General features: G+C 37.8%; 1 protein-coding gene across 1 annotated transcript; it reads left to right on the top strand.

Annotated features, from left to right (window-relative positions):
• The first annotated feature begins 278 nt into the window (after window positions 1–278).
• On the top strand, window positions 279–832 carry zgc:162634 (uncharacterized protein LOC555881 homolog). The gene has a single exon (XM_067502599.1). The coding sequence runs from the start codon at window positions 463–465 to the stop codon at window positions 739–741; it is 279 nt and encodes a 92-aa protein (XP_067358700.1). The 5' UTR covers window positions 279–462; the 3' UTR covers window positions 742–832.
• Window positions 833–15,125: the final 14,293 nt, after the last annotated feature.

Below are 15,125 nucleotides of genomic sequence, written 5' to 3'. Positions count from 1 at the left end.
TTTAACATTTATTAAATCGGATTGTGGCCCTCAGTTTTCTAATGATAATGTTTATCAGAATATTTCCTGTCTTTAGTATTGAGTAATTAATTTTTAGTAACTGCTTTTGAAATACGTTACACCTTTGTTCCTCCCCAGGTATGAGGCCAAGAGCAATGAGCTGATAAATGAGGAGCTTGGCATCGCTTATCCCATCATTGACGGCATCCCCAACATGATCCCTCAAGAAGCCAGACTTATTCAGAAAGACGCAGATGCCAAATCAGCCCCAACACAAGAATAGATACAGCATTCCACCTCTGGAGCTGGATAGGCATCAAGCTCTTTAGACACAACTAGGGCATTTCAGTACAAGGCAAAACAGACTGTGGTGTTTTAAATAATGAATGAGACAGTACCTCTTTAACACAGTAACTGGATATTGTATAACCGCACAGTCAGAAAAGTATATATCAAAAGTATATGTTATATATCACATCACTGATATTTTATTCTAGCAGTACACTGACTCGGAGCCAATTTGCAAGTATGTTCTCCCTGTCGATGATGGTGGGACTGGTCCCGATAGTATCCCTCTTTGGTTTGTTCTACTCTGCTGCTGTGGATGAGAATTTCCCTCAGGGCTGCACTAGCAGCAACAGTCTGTGTTTCTACAGTCTGCTGCTGCCAGTCACCATCCCTGTCTATGTCTTCTTTCACCTCTGGAGCTGGATGGGCAGCAAACTCTTCAGACACAACTAGAGCTTCAGTATCACCATAACATCTTTTGGCAATGTACTTTGCATTTTGGTGCCCTTTTCATTACCTGCTTAATAAAAGACTGAATGCATGACTTAACCGCAGTTTATTTGGTCATATACGTACATGCATAAACAGCTACACTGGGGAGTTTTGAAAAACACTGAAACTGTATATCATAAAGATTGTACAGTAAGTCAACCACTGTCTGCACAATAAATAGTTTGAATTAAGAAATGTTTTTTTACAGAACTAAGGACAAAACTCAGAACTACAATATGTCATATAAATGTTATTAAAACTATCAAAAACCTGACACTGAAATTCAAAGAATGAACTCTACACACAAATCTGTTTGTACTTAAACAGTATAAAACCATCTAACTTGTGAATTCAAACAACAAACACGAGATCAATACAGTTATACTATTTTTTTTTTAAGTTTCAACAAGTTCATTTTGGGGGAATTTCTATTTTAGGATCAGCTATCTTAAAATAGACACTGACATCTGTGACAGTGGCAACTTCACACCTTTCTCTCCAAAGACTCACAAGGGCATGGTCCAGAGTTTTAGAATTATGAGTTGAATTTTCTTCACCCACTCTTAGACCCAGACTGCTGAAACACATGTCCCCATGTTTCACACTCTGAATCTACATCTAGTCAGAATAGTGGAAGCACTAACTGCTTAATGCCAACTATCAATATCTATCATTCCAAAGGACCCTATTGACCTTTTCTGCTCTTTTTGTCTCTGCTCTGAACAAGTTTCATCAGTGGAGACTCAGCTCTGGGTGACTGTCCCTCTCCTTTTGTTTTGAAGAAGAAGGACTCGTTGAGTCTCATCTGGACCGCTCTGACCTGAAGTCAAATAAAAATAGTACCTTCAGTTATCTTAATTTGTTAATTATACGAACACACAAACACTTGTTTCATTGGTAACGGGCCAAACAGGTAACAGAACAAAACACATGTAGTGCATGCTTTATCACAAATCACCTTACCAATAAGCCCCAATATCTTTTTACTGAAGATATTAATCCTTAACATTATATATATAGATATATACACTATAGTTCTCTATTTAAAAGGGGTCTAATTTTCTCCACTGACTGCCTTTTCTACATTTTAGCTAATGTTATTCTAGAGTAAATATGTGTGTTTGACACTGATCAACATATTAAAAAACTAATAAAAACTTCTTCCAGTCTCCCACATGCCTGAGATTTCATATGGGCTTTTTTCTCCTTGCCACTCTCTCTTAACACTTTGCTGAATAGCATAGGCAACAGTTGGGTCTGGACGATTCCAGTCCCGTCTCCCAATATCTTGTTGTTGCATAGGCCGGTGTAAGTTCAGTGAACAGTGTGTAGAGGATGACGTAGTCTTACCTGAGTCAAGTCTACCTTGCCAGTCCGACAGGAGGCCTCGTTGTCCTCACTAGAGGTTGTGTCTGCAGACTTTGGCTCACAGTCTGAGTGGGGGTTCGTAGGTGCTTCGCTTTTACCCTTGGTGGTCACAGACCACAGCTGTCGAACAGCAGGCTCCTTCTTTGGCCCTATTTTTGTATCTGAAGAGCAAAATGAAGGCAAATTGCGGTTTTTGGGACCATTACCTTCTATCTCTTCTGGCAAAGCTTGTTTCTGCTCACTGAGCTTCTGTTCATCAGCTTCAGTCTCTGGTATCTTCACTCCTAGACACTTATCCAGGTCTTTTCTGATCCTCTGGGGAAGACTGAGGTCCAGAGGTTTTAGTTTACAAACAGTCACACTGCTTTTCTTGTAAAAATTGAGATAGGAGGAGAGTTCAGTGGTGAAGAAGTTTTCTGTCTGTGTGGAAACACTTGCTGTGGACATCCGGAGACGCAGGGAGGGCCTGTCTGGGTTCAGAAGACAAGTAGGAGACTGTTGGTTTGAACTACATGACATTTGCTTTGGTTTTGCAACATCCATGGAACAGTTTAGCACTATGGGATGATCTAGGTAAGGATTCGCTACACGTGGCTTCACAGACACTGTTGTCTCCTTAGTGAGGTTTGTATCTAACTCTATCTGTGTTTTGGGATTCGGTTTTGCTAAATGGAAGTACTGTTCCTTCTCTTCTGTAAGGACCATCTGTATTGCCTTTGGCTTGAGCAGGTGTTCTTTCACCTGCTTGGGATGCTTCTGAATATGTGAGCCCTGTAGATGTGTGCTTAATTCCTCATGATGATTTATCTGAACCACAGATGAGAGCTCAAACATTTCTCGCTGTGTGATTGATTGGATAGTTGTATCATCTGATTTGTCACTGGCTTCGCCACTGGAAGGCTCAGAGGGCAATGTCCTGAATGTCTTTTGCGTGATAAAAAGATCCTGGCTGTTTATATCATCGCTGCATGTGCACTGGGAATCATTATCAAGTGGCTGAGCCTGGCTGTGCCCTGTTACTGTTACCTGAGAACAACTCACAGTGTCTCTCGAAGCTTCTTTCTCTGGGAGGGTTTTCTCTTTGGTTGATGAAGGTATACATTTAGGACGTTTGACACAAATGGATCCTGGTGGTAAATCAAATACCACTTTCTTTTGTCTTTTCATTTTCTTTTTTGAGTTTTCAGTGATTAGATCAGTGCTGGCAGGATTTGATGGTTCAGGTTTTGATTCGGCAACAGGGTCTGATGCACCGGAGTAACCCTGTGTGAAAATAAATCTGTCATCTAACCCTAGAGGGAATTTGCTTTTCTTTTTCTTCTTATCTTTCTTCTTTTCTTTCCTTCTTTCCATTGCTTCTTTGAATTTAGAGTTTTTCTTTTTCTTCTTCTTTTTCTTCTGGATACTCTCATGTGTTTTCATGGTGATGATGTCTTTGCGTTTGGAGCATATTTTGTCCGTGTGGGGTTCCTTCTTTCTCTTTCTCTTCCCATGTGGAGTCCAAGACTCCCACAAGAAGTCTGTCTCCTCACATTCACTCATGAGTCTGTTCTATAAAAAGAGAATATTAGTCCAACACCTGCCTCGATTATTACTTCAATAAAAGCAAATGCAAAACGTATTATAATTTTGGTAATACTTAAGTTTATAACAATAAACATACTCAGACAGCAACAATAAGCACTGCAACTAAAGGAAAGGGTGTTATTTACATTTGTGGAACATTTTGCAACTGATGGACAGAACCTCCTACTTGTCCTCTGATAAAAGCAACTGTGTACACTATTGCATTTTCTTTTTTGTCTCGATGTAACTGTTTTATCTCTTGTTATGATTAATTTGTTATATTTGGGCAGTCCCCATAGTATTTCACTGATGTTTTACAATCTGTTTTGGTTTTTATTTGCTCCATCTTGCCTGTTTATGTGGCCGTGTTGTATATGACTGAGGGTAGACTCAATTTAAGAAAATGACTGCCGATATAAGAGTTTAATATGAGACTGCCATAAAGTTCAACAATAACATCAGCATCTAAAATGACCTTGAAATTGAATCCAGCAATCCAAAATTCACTTATTTAAAAAAACGTAAACCTATTCTCCAAGAGCACTTTGCTTTAAATGTCTATTCCCTGAAGCTAGCCTTTTTGCTTGTTTTGGACTTCGGCTGGTATTTAAAATAACAGAATCATCAAATTACCTGTATTTACTAGTACACAGTTTAGTATTCTCACATAAATACAAAATTACATAAAGAACCGAAAACCTTCAGTGTTGAATATAACTTATTCACTTTCTGTGACAAATGTGTTAACATTGTAATGTTAGCATGATTCCTGTCAATTTTCATACCAATCAGTGACCCACCAAGATGTATTTATTCATTGTTTTGTTGATTACAGGCATTTAGCATACAGTATGTTGTGATCGTTTCTATGACTTAACATCAAGGCCCAGGCACTAAACAGATGGATGTGTTCTGACTGTGTAAGAACAACCTCAGTGAAGTAAAGATTATAAAGTATATGTCAAAAGGGCAACAGTCAGTATATTCTATTTCCCAGAAAACATAATCTATTTGCATAGTATTTAATAAATTTTAATTTATTTTCTATTTTTTTGTCCTTTCGCCGATCATTGTCCACATGTTGATTTGGCAGAGTTTTTACACTGGATGCCCTTCCTGATGCAACCCTCCCCAATTTCTACCGAGCTTGGACCGGCACTGCACAGGTGGGAGGGGAATGGGCTGTTAGGGGTTCAGTGTCTTGCCCAGAGACACTTGACATATAGCCAGGAACAGGGATCGAACCACTGACACTGTGCTCCGTGGACAACTGTCCAACTCATAGAGAATAGACTCTATGATTAAGTGTTTACTTAATCGTGCCCTTATTACAAAGCTTCAATCCATACATGAGCAGGCAAATAAATATAATAAGTGTCCACTTCCTACATGCAATAGTTACCGATAGTTACACTTTTTCTGGGAATTAGCAGAAAAAACATCAGGGTGACATTTTTTGATTAAAGTCGATTTGTAATTATAACTTTTACCTACTTGGTTAAAGTTCATGGCTATCTGTGCTGTTTTTATTAGGCCACACTTACTGCTTACTGATAGTATTTTTGACAGAAGTTGAAACAATGTAACCACATGGAGTTGAACAAGAGATAAGTTGGCCTACTTGCACCTTGATTTTGTGCTTTACATTTTACATTTGCATTCCACATTTTTTACACCTTTGTTTAGTTAATATAGCTACTAGCAGTAGACTAGTGATAGTAAAAGACAATGGTTTTAGCAAAACAAGCTTGAAAACCAGGTAGGTTCACCATTACGTTTAGCCAAAGTCTCTTTCCTTATATTTTCTTACCGTTTAAAAACTTGACCTGCTCTAAACCAAAACTTACTTTGACTCATTTATTGAGTGTAAGACAAAAATACTTTATACATGAGCGTTTTCTAACAATTACCTTAACGCAGAGCCACCTCAAGCCGGCAGAATCAGCTTCAAAGAGACCGTCTCTGCCGCCCAGAGCTCATGATGTATTCAATAACGTCTAGAAAAAGCCCGGTTTCTGAGCACTTAAAAAAAAAAACGCATTTGACGGATGATGGGTCACAGCCGGGTCATGGTTACATTTTACTTTGCATTCCATTCCATTCCATACATTCTAAACAATGTTTGCATTTAAAAGTGGTGAATTACCGAGACACCCGTACAGTAGTGTATTGCAAAAGCTGCTCACTATTTCCACACTAGATGTCGTAATTTAACACCAGGTGTTCATCTTTTGTACCAAATTAATCAAAACATCGAGTGGTGACGAGCATGATCGGGGCATGATTACTAATAACGTGTTTGCATTTAAAGCGCATTGATACTGAGAACTTAATTAACCCATATGGCCCGAAATGTACCGACATTAAAAGACCATTCCGGCCCTGTATCAGACGGTGAAGGTGAACTTTCAAAATAAAAAACAAAAAAATTGTCTATTCCGTCATCCATCGATTCTTCCTCTACACAATTTATCTTGTGCTCAAAATGCAAACAAATAATATCACAAATCGTAGCCTACGTTTGTATGTTGTTTTACAGCTTCCCACTTACAAAACATGAATAATTAAGTCTGCATACGCAATAAAGGTGGGGGAAAGTAGTTTTACAATATCTAATTTCTTAACTAAGATATAATATTGCAAACCTTTGGACTTTTTCTGCAAGGACTTTGACCTTTAATTGAAATTTTATTTGTCAAACTGCTATTGTCAAGGCAATAATTCAGCTTCAACAGTTAACAACCATAAACTTCTTGTACTATTCTGTTTGTTCCTTTATAAAATACTAAATTTAGGAGAGCAACATATATTTTTTCCCAAACTCTTGATGTTTTTAATCATGTTCTTAAGGAAATGCCTCACAGACCAACAAGATCATAGGTTATCCATCACTGAGTCTGACACGCACAGCAAACATATTGCTGTAACCCATTTCAATCCTACCACCCTCTACCAATACCTCTTTTCTGTTCTGTGCCTGTAGGCTACACCAGCTTTAGAGCAAGAACATCCTTTACCCATGCTAGCTTAATAACGATAGGCAATTAGATGGGTTATCAGGTTGTGCATTGGACTATAGCCATTAGGAAGCTGGATTCCATTAATTTCATTAATACACTATCAATACAATCAGCCAGAACAATAAATCTTACAGGTTGTTTTTGTGTTGTGGTGGACAGGCATTAGTATGGAAAAATGTAATGTAGGCCAGATGTCAAAACACACATTTCATATGTATAAGACTTTGTCAGCTCCCACACTGATTCCGGCAGGCCATTATGTCTTCTCTTTATTCTCTGCATTAGTCTTGACTACAAATATCCAACAGTGAAATCTCTGAGGATTTACAGAGTGGTTAGGCCACATTGCTTATTATAGAAAGCACCCTTAGAGTGTTCAGGCATTTGTAGTTATACCTGTGTTGGGTGTAGTTACCGACTTTAAGTTGTGAGGTCAAATGTTATAAGAGATGATAGACAGTCACTTGCTCTGCGAGACAGCTCTCTATTTATTCATAATGGCAAATTAAAAGAGCAGATCTAAGCAATTCTTTGATCGTGCTGCTCAGTTCTACAATCAATCAATCTGAGTAGGATTCTAACAATTATACAAACAGTACTTATATTGCATACAGTTCTCAACTCGACTTCATTCCTAGCTCAACAAAGTTTCCTAATGGATACTAGACAGAGGATAATTGTTAGAGAGAGGAGGAAAGGAGCTCAGTGCATCTGGGGGTGGGTCCCCCAGCAGTATAAGCCTATAGCAGCATAACTATAATAAACGAACTCTGAATAAACACTCTGATCGTTCACCAGAAGGTCAAAAGGAAGCATGAAGCAGAGTTTTTATAAATCTAGTAAACACAGTCATGCTAATGATATTTCACATGATATTTAAGAAACTAATAAACAAGTGTTCTAGCAGGGGTAGCATGGATGTTCAGCGGTCAATACTGTCATCAAGTTTAATCATCTGTCTGTTTTGCATGATTCATGTAATTGCTTCTAATTGGTTTTGTTAATACATGATTGCTGTGTTAATTTTGTGCTGTTTGTTGGTAATTGTTATTATTGTGATTTCTTCTACTATTTTCATGTTCTCTGTGTATTTTTTGTCATTGTTAATGGAGTTTTATGACTGTATTTCAACCAAATTAAATAAAGTTTTTTAAGCATACTGCTGAATTGTTCCCATATATGTTTTGATCATAAATGTATACAGTACATTGATTGTGTGTGTTAAAACAGAGTAAGGCTAAATCTTCAGTTTTGTTCTTTTTATTAGACATACCTGTAAGATCTTTATAAGAAAATATGGACTTCAATTTAAATTGTTTAAATATCATAGAATGCAAGGAAAAGCAGAATATTCCAAGGTCAAATTTGGGTTACCGCTTACTGTTGCATTTTCAGCCACTGCAGGCAGCTGCTTTCACTTCTAATAAACCCACCATATGTTTAGCCTTGAACCTATCCTGATTTGAAGGCCAATAGCCACAAGAAAGAAATTGTAAGAAAATGTAACATTGAAACATTGCCATATATTGTATCATACAGATATGTTTTATCCTGACTTATGCAAGCTTAACATGTTCTATTTGTGGAAATGTTAAGGAGGTTATGAGTAAGACGTTTGCCGCCCTGCAGCACTAAATGTCCATCATAGATCTCTGGGGGTTGATAGGGTCATTAACACATGACACAGTAACTTTGCCACTCGCTGAGATTTATAGCCTTCTCAACTCCCTGACATTCTCTGCACAAAACAAATTGGGCTCCATGCTGGCAAATGGCCAGATTACACACTGCAAACTATCTTTTATTATTACCCCTCAGATACCTCTTGTTTTTAGTGTTTTGTTCAGTTTTGCCTTGGCTAAGAAGACTTTGATGCCACATGATGATCACAGATATGATGACCTACATAGATTCTACATCATCTCCCCAAACCGTTTTTTATTTTGTCAGAGTAATGAACACACAGCTCAATGTTTTCATTGTGCTTGCATTTCATTTTGGGGTGGGGAGAGGGTCTGCTGCCATTTTGATCACACAGAGCTACTGTGGGCAGCAAAAACATAAAGATGCAGAGTGAAAAAAAAAGAGAAAAATTTAGGCAAGTGAAGGGAAGTATTTCCATCACACTGACAACTCACGGAAATCTAACATTGTGCAGGTTTGTGCAGGACATGCATATTACTACATGTAAAACATTCCTTGAAAGAATATTGTAACCTTGAAGGCTTTACTTGTGCTAAAAATTCTCCAGCCCATACATCAATGCAGATCAATTTCAAACTGCAGAAATTCAAATTGCTCCTTAAACTGTTTAGGGTTAAAGGGGGCATAATATTTATAAATAGCTACTTTTGTCTTTCACATGTAAATTCTGCATGTGATATTTCAGTGTTTTTTTTTTTTCACTTTATGGAATTTGCAGACCTTTTTAAAATTCTGTTTTCACTTTGTCAGAATATTATTGAGTAAAAAACTGAATTGGTACAATTGTAGTATAACAAAACATAACACAACATAACAAAATCTGAAAAGTGAAGTGGGTCTGAAAACTTTCTGAATGCACTGTGAATGCTGCCATTGCCTGTCATTATTGTATTTTCCTTTTACAATAATTGTGTTTCTCCCTCTCCTTCTCTTTGTTCTCGTGCTTTTTTCGTAGCTTGGGTTTCAGAGCTGTATGTTTCCATTCTGCACTTCCTGCCCACTTTTTTTTGTTTGTTGCTTTTCATTGCTCTTCTCTTCTCTCTACTCTAAACCACCTACCCTGAACCTGGTTCTGTTGGGGGTTTACACTGTCAAAGGGAGTTTTTCCTCTCCACTATAGCCCACTCTTCTTGCACGTTTAAGGCCCAGGGTCATACAGATTTTAAACTCATATTCTCCTTTGGAACAAGCTCCCAGTTCAGATTCGGGAAGCAGACACCCTCTCTACTTTTAAGCCTAGGTTTAAAACCTTCCTCTTTAATAAAGCATATCGTTTATTATAGTTATGCTGCTATAGGCTTATACTGCTGGGGGACCCACCCCCAGATGCACTGAGCTCCTTTCCTCCTCTCTCTAACAATTATCCTCTGTCTAGTATCCATTAGGAAACTTTGTTGAGCTAGGAATGAAGTCGAGTTGAGAACTGTATGCAATATAAGTACTGTTTGTATAATTGTTAAAATCCTACTCAGATTGATTGATTGTAGAACTGAGCAGCATGATCAAAGAATTGCTTAGATCTGCTCTTTTAATTTGCCATTATGAATAAATAGAGAGCTGTCTCGCAGAGCAAGTGACTGTCTCTCTCCTCTCCTCTAACCCCGCAATTGTCACCACTGCATTACATTAACTCTGTGTGTTTTCTCCTGTAGTTGTCTTTGTCCTTCTCTGTCCCCCTGTCTCTGTCCCTCTCTGCAGGTGTCCCCGGCTTTGAAGGTTTCTTCAAAGGGAGTTTTTCCTCTCCACGGTTGCCTGTGGCTTGCTCCAGGGGGAATTGTTGGGTTTTCTCTATACATCTTTATAATCTTGACTTTATTCTGTAAAGTGCCCTGAAATGGCTTTGCTGTGAATTGGCGCTATATAAATAAAGTTGAATTGAATTGAATTTTCTATTAGATCTATTAGATTTATTTTCCTAAGTAACCTTGAATTTAATGAAAGTGTGGACAAACTGGTAACACTTTGGGGACCAAAAATCTAGGGTGTAGTGGCCAACTAGATTGCTTTTTAATTATTTGGATAAAAGCACTATATAAGCAGACCATTTATTTAATCTCCCTCAAGTCTTCCATTTTGTCAATCAGTTTGGTCATTTGATCATCCCCATTAAGACAGCAGAATACAGTAAATGGAACAAAATTTGATATAGGGATAATTTACACATTTTAGACTCATGGCAGAGATATTGCTTGAAAGCAAGCTGTGTGAAGCTGGAAAGGAGACTCTGATGGCTTTTTTTTTACCATAGTCAGACCATACAAAACTGTAAAATGAATCATTCAGCCCTCTGCATTTATTGATCCACTCTGGTAAAAATCAGTAAAATTAGTGAAATCTGCAACTGCTTCATCAAAGCAATAAATCTTACTTAGTGAAGGGGGTTCAGGCTGCAGTAATGGTCTGTGATGGTATGTGGTGGCAATAAAATGACGTTGCATTGACTTAGGAGACAGGACAAATCAGTTCTGAGAAATCAGGCAAGAGTAATGTCTGTAATGCACATGTGGTAACTCACAAATTTACCCTTCTCCCTGCAGAGTAAATATTTTAAATCACATTGAGCTTTGTAATTTAATTGTTAGGGTTGTCCTTTTATACTGAATGAAATATCAATAAGAAATCTGTTGGTTGTTGAAGATTGTATAAAACATTCAATACCCTTCTTTTTTCTGCAAAAAATGCTCAATCTCAAAAATTGTTTATGTGGATTATGTGTTACTTACCTAACAAATAGTTACTTTAACTACTTTAACCTCCACTATTCATCATTTTTGTGTTAAGAAAAGATAAAATGACTAAGTCTAATGTAAAAACGGCCAATTTGTGTAGATGAAACCATGGGCAATTATCACCCAACTCTGCATTTCTGCCTTAATTACTTATGTAGTATGTTTTACTTAAAGGGCAACTTTATCATTTTTTAACTTGCTCCCAATGGCTTTAGTTTAGGTGTAAATATACATTAATGCTTTTAAAGTTATCTCTGGTGTCTCCATTTTAAAATATTTCCTTTCTTCTGGCTGAAAAATTCCTAAAGACGATATTAGCCAGTGGAGTTTTGCATCATTAGGAGTTCAGATAATATCATCTGGGGGAGCTCTGGAAAAGTAGATTGACCACGATCACAACCTCCATAACAAGATGACATAATCTGAACTGAAGGTTCTTCCATGTGACATCAACTGGAGGCATTTTTCAGCCAAAAGAAGAACCTGTAACCCGTTGTGGTCCTCCAACCATTCTTGAACTATTTTTTTGCAGTATGTCAGGGTGCATTATGATGCTAAAAGAGGCCACTGCCATCTGGGAATACAGTTTTCATGAAGGGTGAACTTGGTCAGCAGCAATGTTTAGATAGCTTCAAAGCCTAATCTGAAATAAAAATACCTATTTATTCATTCTGCTGTAACTATGCTTAAGTCTTGGGACCAGCTTGGCTTACTAATTCCCCTGACTTTCAAACTATAAGGACATCTGTGAGACACAGACGGGTTACTGTCATGGTCTGGGCTTTGTAGTTGATATAACTTTTGATGGTAACAGCAGAAATAATTTAAATCGTTTAAAAACATGTTGTCTGCAGATTTACAGAGAAATGCATCAAAACTAATGGGGAGGAGCTTCATCCTACAGCAAAACAATGATCCAAGACACACTCAACAAAGGACTTCAACAGAGGGAAACGTGGAAGGTTGTAGAATGACCAGAAATACCCCAAAACAAAAAGCAACAGAAAAAAGGTTGGAGTAAAAGCAGAATCAAAAAGCAGAAACAAACAAGGTGGTGTCGTCAATGAACCACAGACTTATTGCAAACAAGGGCTCTAAAGTTTTATTTACTTTATTTTAACATGATATATTCCAGTAGTTTTGCTCATTAAACATGAGGCTGATCTAATTGATAAGGTGCTATGTGCTAAGTTGTTTAATATGTCCAGATAGAAATACCAGGAAACTGAAATTGTAAACTTTGATCCACTATTTATAGAGAGGACTGTATTTACATCTTCCTTACCATCTTCATCTAGAGGACAACAAAAGTTACTAATAAATCCTTTAGCTGCTTGGCTAAATTCCATACTGTGACTTCTCGACTGACACTATCGCAACCTTTTTTTTTTCTCATGTGAAAGAAAGAAGGGCATTCAAGGGGTCCACAAGGATTATGATAAATGGGTTTGGGCCTGTCAGAGACCATCACCATGGCAAAGTTCACAATTGAGCTTTTCATCCTGCAGTTTGCTTGGATAGAATAACCCTTGTACCTGCCTGTTCATACTACTTAGTGGGTTTCCTCTATATATAAGTCACTTTATAATTGAAGTATTAACTCTCATTTTCCATTTTTAGAACCTCTAAATCAGTTGCACCATAGATTGAGGGATGTTGTTGATGTTTACAGATCTTGCAGTTCCTCCAATTCCACCCTCTTTCAGTCCATCTGACATGAGTTTAGAAATGTGCATCTTTTCTGCACAGAATTAATGGCTTCCTTATGGCTTCCTTTTTGGGGAATATGGTTTCATGTTCTGGATGCAGTGGCAGACTCTGTTACTGTAAGTGACTGTACGTTTTTTTTTCAAAGTAGGTGAAGAAGGTACAGGACTTTTAAACATAGGGCCAATGGTCCAGATCAACAGAGAGTGTGGTAAAGAGATGAAGAGGTGTGTGACAGCAGGTTGAAATGGGTGGAGTAAAGTGTCAGGTCTGTTGTGCAATAAAAGAGTATAAACAAGAATGAATGGAAAGGATTTTCAAGATGGTGGTGAGACAAGCAATGTTGTACAGGTTAGCTTGTCCCTTCAGGGGTCACCACAGAGGAAGGTGTTCTGCACATGGATAAGGCATGAGCCTTTACACTGGATGCCCTTCCTGTTGCAACCCTCCCATTTTATCCGGGCTCGCGACTTGCACCAAGGTGGCTGGGTGGGGCCACACTTGATGGGGTAGGATTCGAACCTGCTGCCTTCTGCATCCCAACTTAATGCTCTACCACTGAGAATATATCAGTAGAATGACGCTGAGGTTAAAGCCACCAGGCAGGAGGTCTAGAATAAGACCAAAGCGGAGATTTATGCATGTAGTGAGAGAGCACATGAAGTTAGTTGGTGTGAGAGAAGAGGCTGCAGAGGGTAGGGTTAGATGGAGGCAAATGATTCGAAGATAAGAAAAGAAGATATTTTGTTTTTATCCAAAATTTTCACTGTGTGTTTAGGAACCAAACCCTAAATTACCTTATTTTGTATTTACACAACCCAATTAAGTTGGTCAGTGAATTTTTTCTTACCTTTGTCAGATAAATAAAGACTCAAGCAAATTCACAAAGCACAGATTTTTTCTGCAATTCTTCCTCACATAATCCATCTTCATCTTTGATTAGGTTATGATTCTCCAGATGTTCAGAATTTCTCAGTACACACACACAGTACATAAACACACACACACAGGTCATGTCCAAGACAGTGACGGCAACAGCATCACCCACTGACAAACCTCCTGAATTCCCACTTACTCTTTGATTCAGGATGTTTTTTCTGACGTCAGTTTGGTGTAAAAGTCCCTTTTTTGGGACACAAACTCATTAAAACAATGTTAATTCTTGAGGGCAGTGCCTATGTAACCAGGGAGACTCCCTAATGTTCAAGGAGTGTCATAAATCCATTAGAATGTTGGCTCTATTGTTGTGAGGCAGTCTGGGATTTAGACAAAAAAAGGGCACTTTAGGTGTGAATTTAAAAAACAGAGAAGCATGCAAAATTGAATGTCTGGAGTGTTGTGAAGTTCTGCGCAAGAAAAAAAGTGCTTTGGAAAATGACAATTTAGACAGGGAAACACACTGTGTGAAAACTTTCAGTAAAAGAGCCAGTACATGATCACCTATTAGAACAACAATAGGTGGCAGTTGGAAAACCTTTAGTAGACTGCAGTAGTTAATTAAAATTTCACCAGGCACAAAATCCCAAATTAAAGCAACAGTTTTAAGTTATGGAAATACAAGTATTGCTTCTTACGGGTAGCATTTTTGTGCATTTGTTGTGGGTGTGGATGTGAGGGCATTGGGGTTCAATCTATAACGTCATTCTTTTAGACATTCATTTTGTCTGGTGTGACGTGGTGAAAGGCTGAAGCTCCTGTCCTGCCCCCTCCAGAAGCTGGACATGTGACATCAACAGTGATAATGAAGGCAGCTCATCAATGGCTGGAATCAGGGGCTATAAAAACACACTGGGGTACTCCATTGACTTATTATAACTAATAGGAGCTAACCAGCAAACCAGGCTGACCACTTTTTACCACAAACAATACTTTTACTTTTATCAGACGGAGGAGAAGCAAATATCAGAGGTATGTTTGTCTGTCAGTAGAGATTTAAGCATAGGTCTCAACTTAGTATGTGTTGTTCATTAATCTTTAGACTGGTTTTTGGATTTATATGAATATCATTTGTCTTAATGTGGGGATTTCAAGATGCATAAAAACCTACTTATAACTTTAAACATAAGGTAAAATTTTTTTAATTATTTGTTTCATTTCCAAGGGTATGTTTTCATTTGTAAAATATTTAAAATTTAGAATCAAACATGATCTTTTACTTTAACAGGTAATTATGGTCAAAATGCAAAGCATGGACTATAAAATCCCATTTGTTTTACTCTGCATTTTACACCTTTCCAGTCTTTGTGAGACA

This window comes from Channa argus, chromosome 4 (genome assembly GCF_033026475.1).
Source record: "Channa argus isolate prfri chromosome 4, Channa argus male v1.0, whole genome shotgun sequence".
In the NCBI taxonomy this organism is placed as follows: Eukaryota; Metazoa; Chordata; class Actinopteri; order Anabantiformes; family Channidae; genus Channa; species Channa argus.
The sequence above is the reverse complement of the archived record's forward strand: the minus strand, read 5'-3'. Positions and strand labels throughout refer to the sequence as shown.